Below are 24,302 nucleotides of genomic sequence, written 5' to 3'. Positions count from 1 at the left end.
AGGGAACTGATGGATTTGTATATCTGCTTGCAACAGTTCTTAGGACAATTGATCACAGAGGTGAATTATTATTAGTTTCAATACAGGCCACCTTTGAAGTATATTTTTCCAGACATGAGTAGAAATACAGCCAAAAAAAGCAAGGACATTTTGAAAGTAATGTATGATAGGTGGAAGATTTTTAAGGACTTGAATACTGGATACTATGGTATGTCAGGATTTTATTTAGACTGAATAGTGATCTTTCTACAAAATTATTGAAATCAGAGTTTCCATACCTCAGGGCTAAAAATGTCACCTCTATTAATGTTTGGGTAACCACCATCGGTGATCTAAACATTATTATCAGGGTTTCAACTTAGCTGTTTAAATGTCCTTCAAATGAAATTTATCCTGATGTAGATGCCCCCCCGCCCCCACATCTGAACACATTCCTTTATTTATGGTGAGTGTTTTCTATTGCTAGGCAGAAACACAGCTAGTTAAACAATTTCATTTTCCGTGTTTATAATAAAACAACCAAGTAGGAAAAACCAAGTACATACAGTTAAAGTTAATACAACAGCAGATCTAACTTGGCACTCTTCCCTGGTTTATAATTGACCACTTTGGGAAAGACTAGATTTAATTAAGATCCATCCAGGCTGCTGGCCAGAATGAATAATACAGGAATTCTGAAACCACCATCTTTCTCACTGATCCACAGCTATAAAATTACACAGAGGAATGACGAACTCAGTCATGATGAATTCAGCCTGGAGTTTCCCACATATCCCTTCACAAGCAGATTCATCCCGATGTGCTCAGCTCACGAGCACAGGAAAGATACAATCCTTAGAAGCTGGCAATAAGACCTAGGTAAAAAATTAAAAACTGAAATTATAAACGAAAAGAATCTTCTTGTTGGAACACTCATTCATTATCCATAAAGGGCATCGCTGTCATCTTAAATAAAAGTTCCATGATAATTTCGTGGCTATGAAAACCAAACTGGGAGAATCTGAATCCATGTCAACTTGAATAAAAGGTTCACACTTCTCTTAACTGTCGATTTTTGTGTTTATTTTTTTCCAGATGCTATAAAAGGAAAACAAAAGGCTTCAATTCTAGACACACTAGTACAAATATGAAACCTAGGAGATGTATTTGTACCATAGTATGAATTGTCAAAAGACCAAATATTACCTTCCCATTCATTTAGAGGAATCCGTCTTCTTTTAATTGCTTTAGATAATGAAATCTGTGGGAAATGCATGTGAAAATGAGTGAAGGACGTGCCCACTGAATATATAATGGTGCTTAACAGCTGTTCCCTACGTGAAGTTTGCCCTATGTCTTTTTAGAAAGGTCAAAAAGACAACCAACATTTGGAATGAGTGAAGAGTGGGTGAGAAGATGGCACTGCTCCCCACAGCATGCACAGTTCCAATACAGAAAGGAAAACGGCATCAGAATCTGAATTCCAGAGTCTTCCGTGAAAGAATGCGTTAAGTTTAAACTGATAGTTGTTAACCTATGATCAATGAAAAAATTCTTCAACTATAATGAAGTTATTTTTGTGCTATTTTAAAAATGACATGTTAAAACTATTAGGAGTTTTAAAATACAATATTTTAAAATTTAAATATATATTGATAAATATTTTCAGATCCCTTTAATTGAAATGTTTGGGTTTTTTGAAGGTTCAATGCTTTTAATTGGTTTGAGTCTCTATTCTCTGCTATTTCTAAGAACTTACCACTCATTGGTAAGACTCATGTTTAAAATAATAATCAAAATATATAATCTGCCTATTTCATTGGGTGGTTTGGAGGGTCAAATAAGATAATGTTTGTAAAAGCAATCAACATCATCTACAGAATCAACCTCATCCGCACTGTGCCGTATAGAACTTCTGGTGGTTGCATTTTCCTGAAGGTCCCAAGGTTTTGGGAATCCAAACTTCTTGTAAAACAATTGCTTAAACTTCTGAAGAAAAAAATTTATGTGCATTTTGTTGTTATCGTCGCATGCAGAGTAGTAAAAAGCGAGCTGAGTACACACTTCTTTTTCCTATTATTGTAAGAAGGTTTGTTTTTAAAAAAAATTAGCTGCTTTGATCTTAGGAGAGGAATTCCTTTTTGCTTGACGTCCTACAGATTTCTGATGAGATCAAATAAATGCAATTTAAATACTCAACTTGTATTAAATATCAGATTTAAAAAAAAAAAAAAACCCTCTCCTACTCTAGTTAACGAACTGGTTTAGGCTATAGGAGGAAAAATCTCTTACCTATAAGGCTATCTTACTAATCTTAAGTCAATGTCTGAAAAATAATTGACTCAAGAAGGGGCCCTTTCCAAATAAAGCTCGTTTAAAAGTCGTCTTGAGGTCAGAAAAGAAGGCAATTGCCTATGGCCTATGCAATGTGATACAGAGATTCAAAATATGTTTTACCTCATGACAGACTGATTCTCATTAGAGATAAGCACTCCTGCATACCTAAAGCCAAGTGCTCACTTCACTAGTGAGCCAACCAAATCCAGGAAGTCTCCAGTGCTGCCAGAGCCTGAGGCTGCCCAGCCCCGCTCTCCTGCACCCAGTTCACTCCAACTCATCCATCAGGGAGCAGGGCAAATGCAGGGCCAGTGAAGTTTACCTCCCATTCGCTCGCCAGCTCCTAGTCTTATGATTATTTGTTTGTATGACATTTTTATTATTATTATTAATGTCTGTGGCCCTGCTGGAGTATGAGCTCCACGGGTGCAGGGACTATGTCTGCTCCCACAGAGCCTGCAGCGCGTAGTAGGTGCACATAACCGGCCGGGTCTGGGTGAGGCAAGTGCGGCACTCACCACAGGTATGTAATGCAAGGGGTGCCAAAAATCTCAGAAATCAAGGTGAGTAATAGTCTAATACAATATGTTAGAAAATAAAGATGAATGCCAAAATCGATAATGATTAAAATATCCAAATTTAAATAACAACAGAATCAGTATTACTGATTTTCCTTTCGCCTCAGGCTCCCAGATGGCTCGGTTATATACATCTTTGCAAGCACACTCCCATTTTAGTATCGAAATTTCCTCAAAACAATGTTATCGGCAGCACCAAAAACAAACAAACAAGCAACGCAAACAATGTTCCCGAGAAATAAGGCAGAAAGTTTCCTCTTTATACCGAGATCCCCTCCCGGAAGCTAGTGTAGATTTTCCCGGGACCTCTGAGAAAGGCAGTGGTGTTTCTGATTCATCAGCAGGTAAGGGATGAAGGCGTTATCCGAGAATTAACAACCAGGCATTACGATGATTTCATTGCTACCTATTCTTAGCTCTTCCCTCAACTTGCATTTTAAATGTGAGGGCACAACTGAAGCTCATGACTAAGTGTTATTACCTGCTGAAGACAGCAAGATGGAAAGGGCTGGTGTTTCTTATCCTAAATATATGCTGTGAAAATTTCTCAATTCATAAACAGTTCCTTGGAAGACAAGTGGATATCCTTGGGAGACACTATTGTGACATTGAAGAGGCTCCTATTAAATGTCAGACCATGTAGCCTGAGAGAGTTAAAGCAGTCTTAAAAAATATCAAGCCAGCTCTTGAGACAATTAGTCTCTAGAATCCCCCAAGAAAAGTGCCATATTCCAACAGGGAATCACCTTGTAATGACGGACTCATATACGGGCACCACCCCTCCCTGGGCCCCACCTCCGTACCAAGTCCCCTGGGACCCCGTTCCCAGGAGGGCAGCAGGTGCTCCGCTCTTACTCCGAGCTGGCCTCAAGTAGACTCAGGGCAAATCGCACAATCTCGCATCGACCGTCACCTTAGACACTATTACAAACAGCCCACCCAACACCATATCCCTCATCCCAAATCCAAGCTAACATCCCAGGATACTGACCCGGTCTCTCCTCATACCAGGGAGGAAAAGGAGTGACTTAAGGAAGAAACACAGTGGTAGGAACAGCCGAATCTAAAGAACGAGGGCTAAAGAGTAGAGATTTCAACTCAGGAGGAGAACGAGCAAGTCCTGTAAAATGGTTATAAGTCTATAAATTCACTTGCCCTCCCCACCCCCCAAAAAAAGGAGTCAAAATACTCCAAGTAGGCAACTTTTGCTACCAAGTTTTCAGAAATCAGGTGAAACATGCTGAGTGTGGACCAAGCCACAAAACTCCAAGGCTGAAATCATCTTTTCTTCATGATTCCCTCCTCATTTTTCTGCCTCGCTACTCCCAGTATGATCTTTAACTGGAACAATGAGTCAGTCCCCCTTTGGAATTCTGATATTGAAAATCTAGACCAAAGAGCAGGTACGACTTACTCATGAGGAATCGAGAAAGCTGTGGAATTTAGTATTCCAGACTCTACCATCTCGATAGCTTGCTTCATCTCCAGCTTCTTGTACAAAGAAACGATGCTTGATTTGGGCAGGTTCTTTCGGATTAAGATTTTCCGCAAATATCTATGATCAAACTTCTTAAATCTAAAAATTGAAAATGAACATTTTGGAAATCTTTACTCACTGTATGTGTTCTGTAAGTATGCTTTTGTCATTAAAACAAATGACTACTTAGTTTATTCTGAAAAACACCGGGTCAGTGCCTGCAATTCTCAGCGTTTCCACACATTAAAAAAACATGCATAGTTTTTTACATTGTATGTTTCAAGTAAGGAAAAAATGGCCTACTGGGCTGAACACATTGAACATCAACTAAACAAAAGGAAGGGACAAGCTGCAATCAGGGCAAAAGTGGGCAGGAATAGAGGGCGGGGGGGCGGGGCACAGCCCAGCTCAGCTCCAAATGTAAGAGAAGAAATGAGGGTGGTTGAGGCTTTTGAACAAGTGTTGCTTCCTAATCGCTTGTAACGGCGCAGGCAGCTGCACTTACAGTAACACTGGCCTTTTCAACCTGAACCCAGTAAGTTTAAATGGCCCTGGTAGTTACGGTCGTTTTGCCCCATTATGTTGCGGACCATTTTGAATCCTGCCAATTGAGGAAAGAGCCCTGCACATTTCCTGACACTCTAAATGATGGAGACGCTGAATGGGTTAGACACTGATGGGCGCCGACTACTTCATCAGTACCCCTGGGCAACCCATTAGAGATGGAGCTGCACGTTCCCGTGCGCTGCCCTCACAGTCTGCCGTTTGTTTGGAATGGAGACTTTTCAACATTTTCAATCATTTTACATTCACAGAGTAGTTTGTCTGCCTGCTTTATTTTCTGGAGGGGCACATGACTTCCTGGACTGCTGCTGTCTTATTATCTCATGATTGGTTTCTGGTCTCTGCCAGGGGTGGATTCAGTATCAGTCAGGTCCCCTCCAGGTTAATGGGCTGTGATTCCCTGAGCTTTAAGGGTTCGTGTTTGGTTCGTATTATGCCCATTCTTGTTCCATCGGGGTCGTCCCCTCAGCCTTCTAGTTTTCTTCTAGTTTCCTCGGAAGATGCCATTGCGCCTGCTTATCTTCAGCTCACTGGACTTGGTCTCCTGGCCTTCACAGCTCTTCTGGCACTCTTCTCGCTGAGCTTCTCTTGCATTCATAATGTTCCAGTCCAGGGGTCCCCTTGCCCTTCCTCACTTGCCACTCTGCCACCTGATGTCTTCACTCGTTTCCTCCACAGCCCATCTCACTGCCACTTCCCTTCCAGCCTCCCTGACCGCCTCACAGCCTCCTCCCGTCCTTCCTGCTCTACCTGCCCCATGGGAGCAGGAGGAGCGTCTCCGAGTCCTCCCCCTCCAGCCCCCATCCACGCCCAGGGCTTCTGCTGTCAGCGGCTCAATGACAACCCCACAACCTTCATCTCCCTCCAGATCTTCCTCCTGAACTTCAGACTAAATCTCCAAAAGGTGGCTAAGCCTGTGCTTGAAACAACTTGAATGGAATCTATTATCTAATCTCTGAAACATTCGTAGGATGTATTTAACCGTAACCTTGTTACCCTCCCCATCTGGATATCTTAGAGTCATTATTATTTTCCCTTTCCTCAACCCCCTCCCTGCCCATGGCCAGTCATTATGGCTACTTCAGAAATATTTCAGTACCACTTCTGCTAGCCCCTACCCTCACTGGCCTGAAAGCTCTGTGGTTCATTGAAAAGAGAAGAGGTGTTAGGGTCAGACCGGAATTCAAATCAAGGTTCTGCTGTAGAACAGGTAACCTGTAACTTGGAGTTGATTTTCTCATCTTTAAAATGGGAATAATAGCCATTACACAGGACTGTTAGGGAGATTATGCAAGATATAATATATGAAATAGCTGGCATAGTGCCAAGACCTTATTTTGTGTTTAAAACAATGATAGTTTGTTTAATTCTTACAACTCTTGTAAAATTTCCCTTATAGGTCCCTGTCCCACCAGTATCTCTAATTCATCCTACATATTTCTGTTGTGGTTTGCCTTCCAAAAGCCAGGCATGATCATGTCACTCCCCTATTTAAAACTTTCTGAGTTTTCAAGGTCAAATAGTATTTTACAGTTTAAGCAGCTGTATGGAACTCCATGGCATCACAACATAAAATCTTATCTCTGTCTTTCCAAACACTCATCACCCACTCTTCCTGTCTCCAAACCTTGGGCTGCTCTTTCTTGTCTCTGGGCATTTAAATATGCTGCTACAGCTGCCTGGAGGGCTTTTCACTCTTCTTTGCCTGAAGGACTCCTCATTTACTTCCAAAGCTCAGCCTCCTTTCTGTATTATTATAGTTCTATGCATTCGGCTCTGTTACAGCATTAACCATATGGCTCACAATTACTTGTTCAGGCTGTTTTTCTCTCTCTTTTTTCTCTCCCACTTCCCTAGCCACTGTATTGTGAAGACCTGGAGGCCAAGGAGAACTAGCAGAGTATCTAACGTATAGATTTGGCTTAAGGAAAGAATAGTGAATGATTTTTCATTAGGCAAACTATAGGAATTAGACTTTAAAAATCTGTAGCCTAGATTCTAGATCATATAATTTATATTTACTTTAACATTATGAAGACTGCTGAAAATACCTTTTCACCCCATAAAAAGAGCCCACCCTAAAGCTCTCGACTTCTCGCTTAGGTGCCACCATCTCACAACATCTACTTCTTTTAAGGTCTGGTCTCTCTTGGCATTGCCAGCATCCATATGTTTGGGGGCTGGAAGGAAAGCTCTAGAGAGAAAAATTCTTTCTTTCGGCTACTTCAACTGCTTCTAACTCCTATATCCTCCCCCAGCTTTGCGGAACTCCAAAACCTCTTTACTTCCTCATTCTCAGTGAAACTCTCCTCAGAGCCTCATCATTCAGAAACATGGCTCTAGGCTGAATCCAGTAAAATAATCAGTTCTGAAATGTGAAATAAGGTGGAGAAGAGAGATTTTGATGTTTTTATAGAATTATTATGTGAGAAGGATCCTTAAAGCTCTTTTGTTGCAGCCTCCCCCACGATGGACGAACGCCTTCCCCAGAAACCCTGGTGAGTCTTCAAATTCCCTTTGCAGCCTCATGAAGCCATTCATTCCATAACAGACCTGCTCTTATCATTGGAAACCTTTTCCTTATTCTAAACGTAAATCTGATTTTTCTCACTTCCATCCATCAGTTGTACCAGTGCTTCCTTCTGAAGGAACCTAGGGTAAGTCTACTGCTTCCTCCACCCACCAACTTCCATTTTCAGGGCTAGGTATCCAGCTGCTTCTTGGCTGACATGGCTTCCAGCCCCTTTTCTACCTGATCCCTGTCTCTGGGTTTTTTTCTAGTTTTATGCCCAGGTTCCAATGTAACATTTGGAGGTGCCGCATGTCACAAATATTCTTTCCCAGAGATATTCTTACTTGTCTCTCACTTGGTAGTGGCTCCATTGCCCGCATACATCTTCGATTCCAGCTTTTAAGTGATCCATCAACTGCCAAAACAAACACAAGAAAATGATTGCTGGTGAAATACTAAATCTGAAAGACAAAGAAGGAAAGCTAATGTATTTTGGAAAATAAAAAAGGTTTTTATTTCCTGGAATATATTCTCTTTTCTATCATTCTGTTCATATAACTCAAATATATAATGCCTTTCACAGTAATTCAACTTAGTTGCATGAGTCAAAGCTTGTGTAGATAAGTTTCTTGATACTGTACAATAATTTGCAATGAAAACCAGGTATCTTTTACTTGCTTAGGAAAACACTTTACTAGAATGAGTCAGGAAATTTATCATTACTGAAATCATATTGAGGTAAAGCCTAATAACTATAATATTTAAGTCCATTGCAAAAGAAAAGAACATGCCTGTATCCAATTTATAGTCTTAAAGTATAATTCTATACATATCCTATTATAGTAATAACATATAATGACAAAATTTGTCTGTATGTCCCACTTCTAACATTTGACCTTTGGGTTGTGGTATTTACATTTAACCATCCAATTAGTTATACTACATTTGTTTTATCCAAAATTGTTTACAGAAATTTAAGGAAAGAAAAACAACTATTCAAAGTATTATGAGTTAGTCTCTTCAAATAATTTAAATTTGTAATCATTAAAGTCTATATTGGCTTCTGAGTATTTTACAAAATAAAATAAAACACTAAATTAATTATTAAATAATTGACTCACTGTCCTCTACCCCTCATTCATTAAAATTTTGTTTGAGGAAAAGATAAATGAATGAGAAAGGAGTAGAATAACCAAATTCTATTTTCTTAGGTCTATTATCTAATTTGTCAAAATAATGAATCTGAGAACATAAAGACAGAGACAAAAATACAGAATTAGTTTCAGGCATTATATATTTTAAAACACTAACTATTCTCATCTGTTGAGTATTTTCAAATGATATTAAATTTAATGGATTTTAAACATTTGGGTTTGGGTTTCCTGGAATTTGAATTACTTTATTCCCTCAGGTGATTCTGGCCATCAAATTCAGTACTGATTTTGGAAGCTTCATCAGTTTCTGCAGCATTGATGTCATGAACTCTCAGGGGAAGAAATCTAAAAATTGTCTAGTCCAATAAACTCCCCAAACTTGAATCCCTTTTACAGCCATGTGTTCCCTGGGCTCTGCTAGAACGCTTCCATTTCACCTTTGGATATGCCATACATGCAGTAATTATTAGAATGCTCTTTCATTTATTGAGCTGAAATCCCTCTCCCTATAACTTTCACATATTGGTTCTTCTTTCTCTTCCTTGGAGCCCTACATAATGCCATCCCTTCAAATATTATGTTGGTCTTAAATCAGGTAGAAACCATGCTCCAGTTTATTTTCATTCTTGCCAGAGTGGGATGTTTTTACCAAAAACAGCCAGCAGGCTATATCAGCAGAAGCAGTAATAGTCCTTACCCTTCCCCTAATAAAAGTGCAGAAAGAGCACCCCTTATGCCATTGGGGAGTTTTCAGAAGCAAATAAGTCAACTTTCAACATCAGTTGCTGTTAATAGGCTTCTGAAGTGCCAAGTTGGCTAGGCCACACTCCCCAGTTTTCAGGCAAACATTAATCTAGGTGTTGCTATGATGGTATCTTGATTAAAGCCCATTATCAGTTGTCTTTAAGCATGAGAGATTATCCTAGATGATCTGCATGGTCCTGATCCAATCAGTTAAAAGGCCTTAAGACCAGAGCTGAGGCTTCCCTGATGAAGAGAAAATTCTGCCTGTGGATAGCAGCTTCAACTCATGCCTGGGGGTCCTGCATATATATTTTTATTCTCTGCCCAAATTACTTTGGGATGTGTTGCTATTTCACACTAACCTGTACAACCCTACCAGATCTCACTATTCAGAGTTCCATGTAATTATGGTGTTTGAACAAGCTGACTGTACAAGTTAAATTGTTTAGTGTACTACAGCAAATATAGATCCTGCACCAAATAAACATCTCTTCCCTTGGTCTCACATGGAAGTTGAAGTTTTAAAACACAGTCAGCATCATCCTTTACTCTTTGGTTCAATTTGCCCTAGTCTTAACCAGACCTGCTTCATTCATCTCTCTAATTGAAGTCTGGACTCTTTTTCAGCTTTCTAAACAGTTGCTCTATGTGCCAATACTGACATTCATATCCGCTGAGCTCTAGCTCTGGGTTTCAGGTGTCACGCAAATACCCAAAGTTCCAGAGACTGATCAGTTATATACAAGGAGCTCAGCATCTCAGGATTTAGAGATAACCATTACAACTCAGGAATAGATGTGACTGCTGTAAGACCTTACAATCTATGGACCATTACAGTAAGCGTTCCCCTGATAAGGTGTGCTCTAAGATTCAATTCTGAGCTTACACATTGTAGTTAGTCCATATTGGTGAGACATTATAATGTTTGCTTTTGTTTATGGCATACTACACTCAAAATGCTGCCTACAGGATCCTTTCACCGCATTGTGTGTCTCACAGCTTAGAGTGAATGTGCTTTGCATGTGAGACTGACTAGCTTCTTGGAGAGTCAGACGGCAGACTGTGGTAGACAGGACACTGATTCCCCGACGATGACCACGTCCTAATCCCCCTGGTTTATACGGTGAGAGAGAATTAAGGTAGCAGATGGAATTAAGGTGGCTAATCATCTGCCCTTACAACAGATTATCCTGAATTTTCCACATGGGCCCAGTGTAACCATAAGGGTCCTTAAATGTTGAAGAGGAAAGCAGAAGAGTCAGTTTCAGAGTTACACAGTGTAGGAAAGCCTTGACTGGCCATTGCTGGCTTTGAAGAGGAGAGGCAAGGAGCCAAGGAATGTGGGCAGACGCTAGAAGCTGAAAACTCAGAGGAACAGATTCCACCTGGGGCCTCCAGAAAGGAACACGGCCCTGCAAACACCTTGATTTGAGCCCAGTGAGACCCATTTCAAATTTCTGACCTCCGGAACCGTAAGATAACAAATCTGAGTTGTTTTAAGCTATTAGCTTTGTGGCAATTTCATAAGGCAGCAATGGAAACTAGTACAGCCACTACAGCCACTCTTGGCAGAGCAGGAAAGCGGCTGTAAGTGCAGTGACATGTGACATCCATCTCGCCAAAGTTCTCAATTGCTCCCATAGTAACAAACGAGAAACACTGTCTTAATTTATTAATTCTGACAAAGAGATAACTTACGCGGATATGAAGCTCTTCATTGATGGATTCTTTTTTATTCGTCTTTTTAACATCCAGATACCTGACCAGAGGGCCAATTGTGATTCCCTAGATCATAAATAACAAGATAAAGGGTTTTGCTGTGGTGAAGATTGCTACTATAAAGAGCAAATCCATCAGCAAAATCATTGGGACCTCCAATTTTTACGTTTGTTTTGTAGCAGCTTCTACTGGAGACATGCTCCAGGGTCAGCCACTTTAGTTCTTTATCAGTCCTTTGCAATTCCGAATAAAAATAGGTATTGTCTGTAGTTTGAAACCAGAATTTGATTTCACTCCTTAAAATAACCTCTCATTTGTCTGCTAAGAGCTGTCTACAGATAAAACAAAAGTCAAGCTACCTAATACCAACTGGAATCTCCTTTTTCGGTATGCACAGTAGATCAGATATCATTTACTTGTTAGCCAGGAATATTTTGATTAATGAGAGGCTAAAGGATGATCACAAACATGATCTAGAAATATCTGGGAATTTAGTGCATAGGTCTGAAAATTAAATACATTGCCTTTGGGTATTATACTAATTAAATACATAATGCTAAATGAATCTACTTATTTTAAACATTAAAAAAGTTTACTAACCTGAATAAATACAGTAAAATATATAACTACCAGAGTAGCAGTGACAAACATGTTCTTCCTAGGAAAAAGAGACAGAGGAAGCAAAAATGCAAGTGAAAAACTTCCAGCTCCTCGAACACCACTGTAGAAAATTATGCACTGGTCCTTGATGGAGAAGGGGAAAGTCCGAAACTGGTTACTGACATAGAAGAGAGCAAACACACCTGGAAAGGGGAAATATTAGTATTAGAGCAGAGGGTCATAAACGAGGAAACATACAGTACTAGCAAACCGTGGTACTGCACATGCCTGCAAAACCATGTAGCCTGATTCCATTACACACCCAAAGATCGTTGATCCTAAACAGAGTATCTTCCAGAACTTTTCACTTTTCGATTAATCGTGAGGCAGCAGTTATTGAAGTCTGAAGTCTTTTCTAGTAGCTTCCTAGCATGTACGTGTGTGTGTGTGTGTGTGTGTGTGTTTAAAATAATAAAATCTTGATACTTTTTGATGTAAGAAATGGTATCTATTTTCTAATCTATATTCATAATTTTTGCATTGCCTTTCAAAACCAGTTGAAGCAAAGATACTATTTGGGGGATAAAAACATTTGCATAATCTCGTATTCTCATTGGATAACCAAAAGAGGACTCTAATTTTAAATGTGAAAGGAGCCCTCTCAGGGACTGGTCTCAGAGAGTGAGCATTTCTTAATGGTTCGTTCAGTTCTCCTTCAGGTTCAATGCAAACAAGAAGATATCTTGCCAGTAAACTCCATAAACTCTGGGTGGAGGGTGGGAAAGCCTGCTCAGGTGTTTCTGGCCGTACTGACCTTCCACTGCCCAAGGGACTGGCTGACTTAGCTACCACTAATGTGTAGTTCCTGGTTGGAAAGAAAAGTCCCATCACTAATGTTCTGATGAATTAAAGAAAATGTTTCATTTCAGTATAATAAAGCTCTCAATATCCTCATTTGACTTCTAATCACACTGACTTGCAGTCAGCATCCTTGGATAATAGGCACAGCAATAGGAGCCAAAGACAGCAGAATTTAAAATTATTCATTTTGCTTCATTTGTCCTGGCTCCTCCACATACTAGTAATGTGACCTTGGCAAGGTTCTTAATTTGTCCATGTCCTCCGTGTTCTCATCTGCTAAATGGAGGTAAGAACAGTATTTACCTGCAAAGGGGGAAGTAAAAGATTAAATAAATTTAATATCCATGAAGAACATAAAGGAAGACCTTACAGATTGTAAGCCTTCATGAGTACGAGATATTATTAGCTATGATGCATCAGGGTGGAAAGAAAGCATCCTGGGGGTCAGAGAACTGGATGCCAACACCTGACGGTGTCAATCCTAGATACGGGCCAAGTTCCATCCGACTTGGAGAAAGTTCCATCCGACTCCTCAGCTACAAAATGATGGTCTCTAAGGGCCAACAACATTAGGGCATCTACAATATTAATCAATCTTCATCATCTTCAAGATGGTTTCTGTTCTGCCTGGACTTAAGCTATGCAGAATTTCTTCTCTTGACATTAGCTCTACTCCCCTGTAAATTCATAGACTATTAGAACCATAAGGGATTCAAGAAATTTGTCTTGTCCAAGGTCAAATAACTAGCTGATAATAGAGCCAGGACTTGAATTGAGATTTTAAATTCATATCCATTTCCTTATTTATTTTCTCCCCTGGTGTCTCAACCAGCAGATACATTGAGTTACTTTCACGAGGATTTTAATATTTCCACATTCTTGTTATTCTTTCTTAGACCCTGAATGTAAAGACCCATCCTAAATTAAATTGGATTGATGCATTCCAGATAAGTTCTCAGCAATTTCTTGTAATTTGTCTTTGAACAATTGGCTTGATGAGTCCAATAGCACTGTGTCTAAAGCTTCAAATATTGGTCAAAGTTATTTTAAAATATAAAATATATTTTATATATATAAAATATATATTATAGGTCAGCATTTAATGTTCTTTTCATTTTAACATTTTATAGGGTGGTTCTGCTTACATCAAGAAGTTGCCTTTCAGTTGCCACTTTAATACTAAGCATTTTAAAAAATGAAGATTCACTTCCTGGTTCTTTGTTTTCTATACACTCAATCCTCAAATAAAACTACTTAAACCATTTAGGGGAATGTACTGTAATAGTACTTACCTGACATAAAATATACAGTTTGTGAGATCTCACTTTTTCTGTAACAAAGTATAAATAGCCACAGTTGATAATCCATATCAGATTTAAGGTGCAAGAGGGTACGAATTGGCAAAGAAGTGAAAGGGATAAATTTACTGAGTTATATTTAAATGTGTTGATGTGAAATTTCTCTCTTCAATTAAAAAAATAAGTGTTCCTTTGCTCCAGCTAAGTCAGTGCAGAACCTTATCGAGGACTAATTACTTTGAACTGATTGATGGAGCAAACAGAAAACCCTCCTGGTCAATGCCAGCTGCTTCTACTCCCCTAACCAGTAAAACCAGTTAGTGTCAACTCACTGCTTATTTGCTTTACACTGAAGGAACAAATATGAAAAATCTAAAGAGGGGCAGGGCAGGAGACTCTTCTGGGCCCCTGCTGGTCTCTTACTGATGGCTCTCCAGATGAGACAGAAGGCCAGGGTGAAGCAGATGAAGGCCCAGTTCCACTCGTGGTTCTTGCCGACGGTGGACACGCCCATGAAGATGAAGATCAGGGTCTCACTGACGCTGCTCAGCATCTTCATGAAATACTTGATGGTCGTGTAGGATGTCTGGGACACATTTTCTTCCACATACTTTTTCATGGTCACCGCGCAAGCTGTGATTCTGCAAAAGGAGCAGGGTCTCAGAGAGAATCGCCACTGAATTCTGTCCCTGCTGGCAATGCCAAAGGTACCCGAATGCTGGTTTTATTTTTTTCCAGAAAGAACATCTTCCCCATTTCCCTTCTCTGGCTGCAGATTTTTCAGAGATTTTCTTTCTTTGTCTTTTCCCTCTCCAAGGGGTTTCTCCAGGATAAAGTAGGGTGCTGTAGGGAACCCATGCATGGAGTGGCTTTTCCAAAACAAAATGGCACACAACGCACACGGGCAAACCAGAAGCAGAGCAGTTTCTATCTTCCCCTCCCTCACCCAGACCCACATCTGCCAGTCTCACCTCTGCTTTCTACTCGGTCACCTTAAACCCAAATAAATCTGTTTGAGTCACCAACAAAGAATAAACCAGAGAGGCCCCCATCTCCTCCAATGCAACAATATTTCTTCCAATAACTTCATGAGAAATTTTTTCATTTAAAATGTTTCTTTTCTGGAGCCACTTAGCAAGTGTGGTAGAAAAAGAAAGCCTGTGCTTTGTCTTAGCAGTTGTGATCATTTTTAAGCTGAGAAGTTGACGGTTGCCTAGAGTTTCCATTATTATATTTAATTAAAATTGCTATAAAATAAAATGAAATACTTCTACCTGAGTGGCTGGGCATGAAGATGCTATCACAGAGAAAACAGCGTGAGCAAGTTGAGAAACCTCATTCCAAGATCCAGGTGAGGATAAACACTGAAAACTCTTTTCATTAGGAAAAGGAAACCTAGGTTTCTCGTCTACCCCTTCACCCTGGTTTCATTCTACACGGAGGAGCAGTGGGGCCGTGAGGTACTTTGAGGGAAGGAGCTAAAGGCGGAACCCAGGAATGATGAACCCTCCTGGCACTCTTCCCTTCAACTTTAAAACAGTTAATTTTAAAAAAACCCAAAAAACTAGTGAGCTGAGATTTTAACCTTGAAATTCTCCCAGCTCTACTCTGCATCAGCAATTCTGAGCCTTCTATACTGACTATATAATTACTGCGCTCTCCTTAGGCAAATAAGGAGAAGAGAGCAAATGCAAATGTTGGAGAGAACATTTGTTTGGCAAAGGACCTGAATCGGATTTTACAAAAGTGTTTAACTCGTGAGCCCTGCAACACTTGGAGGGGTAGCGCCAGGAGCCCTGCCTTTTGCAGGTGCGTGGTCGCGTCATAAGGCTCTGAACTGTCTTTTATTACTGTGAGAGCTGCTCCTTTGCTTGTACTCACGCCAGGATGCCTGAGAGATACAGGGTTTCGGCAGCGAGGTAAGACAGGTAGCTGAACATGAAGACGATGAGCGGCTCGATTGCAGAGATATTCTGGGTGAAACGTGTGATGAAGGCAGAAATAAATCCAAAAATGATGCCGAAAAATACTCCTCCAACCCCCACAATAAAGAATCGGGCACAGCCAGCCAAAATGTCGACAGTTTCTATGGCTTCGAATTTATGCATCTTTGTGAAGGCGATCAGGATATTGTATAAGACCTGGGGGGAGGAAAAGAAAGAAAAGAATGAGAAAAGAAATGAATTAGAAATTACCAACTGTTAAACACAGAAGACTAGTTAAATAATACACTAGGTAAATAATACACAACAGTATATTACACAGCAATAAATATTAACATGGCTACTTAACATTTAATTTTTTTGTGAATACTTTTAAATTGCTCTAGTTCACTGAGCCCTTCTATGTGCTGGTCTTTTTGCTAAGCTCTATCGATTATCAGTTTATTTCCCCTCAGCCGTGAGTACACCCTCAATATAGACTCTATAATAAACAAGGGAATTCCCAAATTCCTTTAAGCATTTTTCCTTCAACACAAGCACCATGCAAAGCCCTCTCCAAAGAGGATGTTGAAGGGGCTTTGCGGGAGGAAAAGGCTTCCAGCAATTTCCAGTGAGGCCTAGGGGTGAGAAGGTTAGGGTGGGCCATTGGCTGTGTAGGGGTGAGGACATCCTGTGTGCGCCTGACACCCCGAAGGAGATCCCGCTGCAACCTCGCAGCCTCGGCCTGGAGAGAATCTTTGCGCAGACCTGTCCACGGGGAAAGGGAAGCACCAGCGCCGCCCGCCTGTGGCCCTCCTGTGGTCCGGGGTCCACCCAGAGCGGCCACTCGCTCTCGACAAGCCTTGCCTCCGCGCCAGACAGCCCTGTGCGCTGAAGGTCCTCGGTCCCCTCCAGTGGCCATGCTTCTACCGCGCGTCCAGGACACCGACTGGGGGTGCTGCTCCCTGCTGTTTGCCCAGCAGCTCCAGACCAGCTCCGGTCTGCCTAAACCAAGGAACTAAATCAACGAACTAAATCAAGGAACTAAATCAACAAACTAAATCAAGGAACTATCCAGTGACTGACCCACCTTCTCCAGTGAGCTCCGAACCCTTCCCAGGTTGTCCTTCCTTGGGTACTCTCCCTCTGCCCTGGATACTCTAGAGTGTTCCCTGACATCTAGTTATTCCTTTCTTATAGTTATTTTTTATATTAAAATTCCTCTGTTTAACCTCCTCTGTGGTTTCTACTTCCTGGTTGGGCCCAGGCTGCTACTCTCTCCATATCCAGCACCTCATGGACTCCCCCTAACAACTCTATCCTTCGTGATATACACCCTGCATTTTCCCATTATTTCTCCATTTATTCCAAAACTTACTTTGAAGTTATGGGATCTATTTATCAGTAATCCATGATGTTATTCAGCAGCACGCACCTTAGAGCTAACGTCTGAAAAGTGGCAGCAGACACACAGGTAAAGTAATATCGCAGCAGAAAGTGAAGACCTCTGGAATTTCAGTCCCTGAGGAGCCCTGCTAACCACAGTACACGCCTTCATTTGTCTACACCAGGAAAAATGAAAACACAGCAGAGGGCAGAAGGCTAAAACGGAAGGAAATGGCGTCTGTGCATATTCTCCGTGTGCCGTGGAAGCACGGAAGGGGTGCCGCCGCCCCTCTAGTACTGACTGGGTCAGCACCCCGTGGTTCCCTCACGTCTCTGCTAGACTCTTCACCTCACAGCTGCTCCCGTCTTACCTCTGGGAGTGGAACTCTGGGGCCCGAGCCTCCTGCTCCTCTCTGATCTTGCAATTCCCATATGTCCTTCCTCACGGAGACACTCTGTGTCACCTGTCACTCAGTGTGGCCTGACAGCGTTTGGATTCTGACTTTGGCTTCACCCTCAAGGCTCACTGGAGCTGCATGCGGCTTCAGGTACATGCTGACCCCTCGCTGTGGTCCCCAACTTGCAAGGAGCTGGTTCTGTACCCAGCCCACTCCCCATCCTGACCCTGCCAGGTGTGCTCTGCCCATGGCCACTGCTGACTCCATGACAAGCCTTTAAGGTAAAAGATTGTTGTTTTCCCACAGAGAGGTTGGTGATGAATGATCCTCTGCAGAGGTGGTCCCTCTGGTTTCTTGTTATGTTCATAACCATAAACAGTGTAGTACATTTAAGACAAAGCCCACTTCATCTCATCTGCACTGTCTTCTAAGAAGTGCTTCACATTTGTTTTACTGAGGCTGATTTCCAGAGACAGATAGAAGCAGAAGAAGCATATGGTATATGGAAGTGAGCATCTTTACTTTTGGGTGCTATGGTGGTTTGGAGAGAGGTACCCCAGAAAAATATTTTCTTAAACTTAATCCATTCCTGTGGGTGGGAACCCATTGTAAACAGGACATTTTGATGAGGCTACTTCAGTCAAGGCGTGGCCCACCTCAATGAAGATGGGTCTTAATCCTATTACTGGAGTCCTTTATAAGCAGAATGAAATTCAGACACAGAGAGAGAAAGAAACAGAGGGAGAAGCCAGAAGCTGAACATCAAGGGGACCTGGAAGAGAAAGGAGAGACCAGGAGACACCACCATGTGCCTTGCCATGTGACAGAGGAACCCAGGACCAAGGATCACCAGCTGCCAGCCCCAGGATGCCAGGCTTTGGGAAGAAAGCATCACCTTGATGAGGCCTTGATTTGGACTTCTAGTAGCCTCAAAAGAGTGAGCCAATAAATTGCTGTTGTTTTAGCCAACCCATTGTATGGTATTTGCTTGAGCAGCAGCCAAGGAAACTAAAACAGGGACCCTAGAGTCACCACAGGAACTATCCATTTATGTGTAGAAGTCAAAACTGTTATCCAGTTACAGCCTGGCCTTTGGCTTTGCAATGTGCGTTGGCAGAGGGACTCATTCCTCACATTAGCTCAGATGTCACCGGTCCTCATCTGGGAGGCTTCACTGCTAATGGACCTTGTTGGGAGGGGGAGAGGGGATAGAAGGATAGTAACACAATGGCCTGTCCGCTCACAGGTTCTTGATCCACATGCATCTTGTCAGAGCAGCTTTGTCACATTAGCTTCTATGACCAAGAAGACCACACAAAGGCATCAACGTATTATAGATTAGCAAATTTCAGTTAAAAATATCTTAGAGCACAAATCACTTCTCTTTGAATTTTACAAGGTCCTAATCTGTGCCTTGTCCCCAAATGGTACCATACTGTTTCTTTGGAGAAGCTAGAATGCATGTTTTGAGTATATGGATTAGGTACAGCTTTGTTAATGCAATAAGCAGCCCAGTGGCTCATAAGCTTGGTTTGATAAGGGACAGTGGATAGAATGTTATAAACAGGCTTGCCTCCTTCCTCAGAGAAAAGTTTCTGGAGCATTTTCTGGAAGGATAGGAAGCTGTGGAAGTTTAAGAAGAAGAATCAAAAAGCTTGGTGCAAATTAACACACATACACACATTGTGAATTTCTAAAATTAGGAAAGAATTTTTTTTTTCAAGAAAGAGACCTGCTGGAATCTCAAACCAGATTTGTTTAAGAGTGTACATGCTGACATGCAGAATTAAAGTGCAAAGGAAAACCCCACAAATATCCTATAAACCCTCCCAGAAATAACTACTGTAATTATTTTATATGTTAAATATACATTTATTTTTATTCCTATCTATATCTATCATCTATCCATCTATCTATATATCCATCCATCAAACATGTATCCATCTATCTATCCATCTATCACCTATCTATCTATCTATCTATCTATGTATCTATTCATCATCTACGTGTATCAGTGGTTGTTGGAACCTCTCAGATCTTCAACTGCAGAGAATGAAACTGACAGAGCAACTGCGGCACTGAGATTCCTGTGGGCTGTTCTCAGCTGCAGCCTGAGAGTGGCAGGGGCACTAGGCTGGCCCGTTTCTGAAAGGCCCAGGGCTCCTCTGATGGGTGCCCTTAATCTGAGGATGCCCCAGTGGGCCTGACAAATTCTCCGAGAACCGCACTCGGCCAATTCGATTCAGTGTCCCTCTTTCCCCTTCACCTGAATCAACCACACATGGTCTGACAGCCTCCCCCCTCCCTGGGTTCCCTACCTGTTTTCCCTACCAGGAGTTTCCCCTAATAAATGTCTTGTGCATCTGATCCTCCTTTGGTGTCTGTTACGTGAAGTACATGGCTAATATCCATCTGTCTGTATATCAATCATATTTCACAAACATTTTGTGATACTGGTAGATTTTACTTAAGCAAACCGAGGCCGTGTTTCAAAAGACCCTTGACTGAGTGTTTGAAAAAAATAAACCATAGATGTATGGTTTCAAAGCGAATTCAAAAGAAAGTGGTTTTGTGGCAACTAAGTGAGTTTTTAAAGCCCAAAGTCACCTTCTGCCTTCTTGGAGCAACTCATACTTGGGTCTCAGCTGCACCCTTAGACTCAGCACACAGGGGTCTCAGCACCCATGGGTGTTGCACCCTTAGACAACACATATACAAAGGCATGAACCCAACCTGGGGAGCAAGACACCACCGCAAGAACCAGAAAAGGCAAGTTCCTGTAAGTTTAAGGGGGATCTGGGAGTTTATTTGACTTGCAAAACCAAGGGACACTCAGGAAATGTATCCAGATAGCACCAAAGATTTGCATACTGTTACCACAAATAAAACTTTTACACAGCTTGCCAGATTGGTAGTAGCTACCTGGTTCCAATGTCCTGGGAGAGTCAAGTGGGCCAGCCTTGTCCCTGGACACCAGTGTGTCCTGCCAGGAAGATGCCGTGACAAACTCAGAAGCCAAAGTTGTACATATAATTAAGATGACTACACAATCCATATGGCTCCATGAAAGCCAATTCTAATATTTGGATTTCCAGGCTCTGGATCTCATCACAGTTGCAAAATATTTGCTTTGAGTTCATTTCAAATCACGATAATGTGCATGTATTTTTCATGTTTTTGAGGGGAAAACTCAGCCAATGCTAAATCTCAAACCCATCCACCCTGGCTCCAGGAAATCTCTGATATTTTATTGTCACTGTAGATTAGTTTGCAAATTTTATATAAATTGAATCATACGATATGCATGGTCTTGTGTCTTTTCTTTCACTCATGTTTGGGGGAGCTTTCCATGTTGTTGTAGGCATCAGTAGTTCATTCTGTTTTATTTTGGAGTAGTAGTCCACAGATGGCTACAGCACGTTCTGTTCATCCACTCCCCTGCTGATTGACATTTGTATCCCCTCCCTTCATGCAGTTCTTGGTCATTGGAATAAAACTGCTATGAACATTCATGTAACAAGCCTTTTCTGTGGATAGATGTTGTCATTTTTCTTGGGTAAATATCAAGGAGTACAAAGGCTAGGTAATATACTAGGAGCACATTAAAATTTTAAGGAAATGTCAACTTGCTTTCCAAAGCGGTTGTATCATTTTACGTTTCCTCCAGAAACATAGGAGATTTCCAGTTGCTCTACATCCTTGCTAACACTTACATTGTCTGTTTTAAAATTCTAGCCATTCTAATAAGCATATGTGGCATTTCATTACAATTTTAATTTGCATTTCCCTGATTATTAATAATGTTGAGCATATTTCCGTGTGCTTCTTGGCCATCTGCATCTCATCTTTTATAGTACTTCTGTTCAAATCTTTTTGCCCCATTTTAAAAATACACTGGCATTAATTACATTTATAATGTGCTACCATCAACATCATCCTTCAATAAAATGTTTTCATCACCCCAAACAGAAACTCTTTACCAATTAGGCAATAACGCTCCCTTCCCCCTCCCCCAGCTTCTGTTAACCTCTAATTTGCTTTCTGTCTTTATGAATTTGCTTATTCTAGAAAAATTAGATACGCAGAATCATACAATATTTGTCTTTTTGTGTCGGGCTTATTCCACTTAGCATATTGTTTTCAAGGTTCATCCATGTTATAGCATGTATTAGAACTTTTTACAGCTGAGTAATTGCCCATTTCAAAATTGAGGTGTTTATAGCCTTACTATTGAGTTTTAAATGTCCTTCATATATTCTGGATGTAAGTCCTTTATGAGATGCATACATAATGAATATTTTTCCCACTCTGTGCCTTGCTTTTTTTTAATGCAATTTTATTAAGATATATTCACATATCATACAAACCATGCATACACACCTAAAAGTGTGCTTCAAAGGGCAAAAATGTTCTTTTGATAAAACCCAATTTATTATGTTTTCCTTTTGTTTTTTGTGCTTTTTCTGTCCTAGCCAAGAAATTTTTGCCTATTCCAATGTCACAAAGATCTTTTTCCCTATTTTTTTTAGAAGATTGATAGTTTATCTTTTGCATTTAGTCTATGGATACATTTTGCATTAGTTTTTGAATATGGCTTGAGATAAGGGTTAATTTTTGTGTTTTTCTACATGGATATCCATTCATTCCAGGACCATTTATTGAAAAGACTTTCCTTTTCCCTTGAATTGCCTTGGCTTCTTTGCAGAAAATCAATTGGCCATTTATGTATAAGTCTATTTCTGGATTCTTTGTTCTCTTCCTTGATTTATATAGCTATATTTTAATCAATATTGTGATCTTGTAGCATTATTGTAATTATCATAGCATCATTGTAATTATTGTAGCATTATAGTGAGCCTTCAAGTAAGTCCTCCAACTTTGTTCTTTTTAAAAATTGCTTTGGATAATCTAAGTAACTTGAATTTCCAAACAGATTTTAGAATCAGCTTGTCAATTTCTATGAAAAAAGCCTCTGAGATTTTGATTGGGATTTTATTGAATCTATAGACCCATTTGGAGAGAACTGACATCTTCACAATATTCCATTCACATCTTTCATTCATGAACATAATATTATTTAGGTCTTCTAATTTCTTTCAATAATCTATAATTTTCAGTGAAGAAGTCTTGCACATCTTTTATTGAACTTCTGTTTTTTTGGATGTTACTATAAAAGAAAATTTTAAATATCATTTTACCACCAGTTTTTAAAGTTTACCACAAGTATATAAAAATGCTACTGATTATTATATAGTTTCCTTATACCCAGTGACTTTGCTAAGTTCACTTATGAGTTCAAATAGTTATTTTATGGATTCCTGAGGATTTTCTACTTAAACCTTAATGTCACCCATATAGAGAGTCAGATTTACTATTTCTTAGTAATCTTCATGCTTTATTTTTTTTTCTTGCCTAATGAATAGAAATGTTGAGCATGGATATCCTTGCTTTAATTTTGATCTTTAGGGGAAAGTGCTTGATATTTAACCTTTAAGTATGAAGTTAGCTCTTGGTTTTTCATAGTTTCCTTTTATATGGTTGAAGAAATTCATAGTTTGCCAGTTTTTATCTTAAATGAGTGTTGAAATTTGTCAAATTGTTTTCTGCATCCATTGATGTAATCATGTATTCTATTTATATAGTGAATTACATCAATTTTTCACAACATTAAATAAACTTGTATTTTGGGGATGTACCTTACCTGATCATGATTTAATATCCTTTCAAATACTGCTGAATTTTATTTGTTAATATTTTGTTTAAAGATTTATTTTTGGTCTGTATTCATGATGTATATTTTTCTATACTTTTTTTCCTTGCATTGCCTTTGCCTGATTTTGGTGTCAGGGTAGAGCTGGCCTCATGATATGAATTGGAAAGTGATCTTTTTTCTTCTATTTTTGAAAGAGTTTATGGAGAATAAGTAACTTTGCCCCTTCAGACACAGATAAGGTATCTTACTTTTTGTATTTATTATTTATTTTATTATTTTTTATTACTTTTTATTACTGCTTTCTTTTTACTTATATTGGTATACATTTTTTCTCATTCCTTCGGGTAAAACCTTATGTCATTAATTTCAGATCTTTCAACTTTTTAATAAAAGCTTTTAAAGCTATAAATTTTCCTCTGAGCACATCTTTGGCTGCATCCCACAAATTTTGATTTGTTTCATTTTCAGTATCATTCAGTTAAAATGTTTTCTAATTTCCTGTATAATTTCTTTTTGAACAATGGATTATTTATAAATGTGTTGTTTAATATCCAAGTACTGGAGTTTTCCTAGAGATCCATTGTAATTTATTTTTAATTTAATTCTGTCATGGACAGATAACACACTCTGCATGAATTTATGGTCACTTTTGTTGCACATACCATATGCACTTGATCAGAATATATATTTTGTAGTTGTTGGGCATAGCTCTATAAATAGCAATTTGAATAAGGTGGTTGATAGTTTTAAAATCCTGTGTGTCTTACTGATATATGTTGCCTACTTGTTATATCATTTCCTAAAAGAAGGGCATTAAAATCTTCTACAATGATTGTGGACTTGCTAATTCCTCCCTTTACATTTGTCAAATTTTACTTCATGTATTCAGTGGCCCTTTTTTAGTCATATAACATTGTTGGATATTCTTGATGAACTGGAATTTTATCATTATGAAATATCCCTCTTAGTTCTGGTAATTCTTTTGATATTTGTCTGTTTTAATTCATATTAATATAGCCTCTCCAAAATTCTTATGCTTACTATTTTCCTGGATATCTTT

General features: G+C 39.8%; 1 protein-coding gene across 1 annotated transcript in view; it reads right to left on the bottom strand.

The window, feature by feature from the left end:
• SLC9A4 (solute carrier family 9 member A4) overlaps positions 1 to 24,302 on the bottom strand; it is a 50,221-nt gene that overhangs the window by 10,323 nt on the left and 15,596 nt on the right. The window contains exons 3-8 of the mRNA XM_037806963.1: positions 15,705 to 15,964; positions 14,247 to 14,464; positions 11,665 to 11,867; positions 11,044 to 11,130; positions 7,792 to 7,862; positions 4,309 to 4,470 (exon numbers count right to left, since the gene is read on the bottom strand). Of these exons, the coding sequence (XP_037662891.1) occupies positions 4,309 to 4,470; positions 7,792 to 7,862; positions 11,044 to 11,130; positions 11,665 to 11,867; positions 14,247 to 14,464; positions 15,705 to 15,964 (1,001 nt within the window). The remainder of the gene's footprint in view (positions 1 to 4,308; positions 4,471 to 7,791; positions 7,863 to 11,043; positions 11,131 to 11,664; positions 11,868 to 14,246; positions 14,465 to 15,704; positions 15,965 to 24,302) is intronic.

The sequence above is a fragment of the Choloepus didactylus genome, chromosome 17 (assembly GCF_015220235.1).
Source record: "Choloepus didactylus isolate mChoDid1 chromosome 17, mChoDid1.pri, whole genome shotgun sequence".
NCBI classification, from domain to species: Eukaryota; Metazoa; Chordata; class Mammalia; order Pilosa; family Megalonychidae; genus Choloepus; species Choloepus didactylus.
Note: the sequence above shows the minus strand (reverse complement) of the source record. Positions and strands in the feature narration are given on the sequence as shown.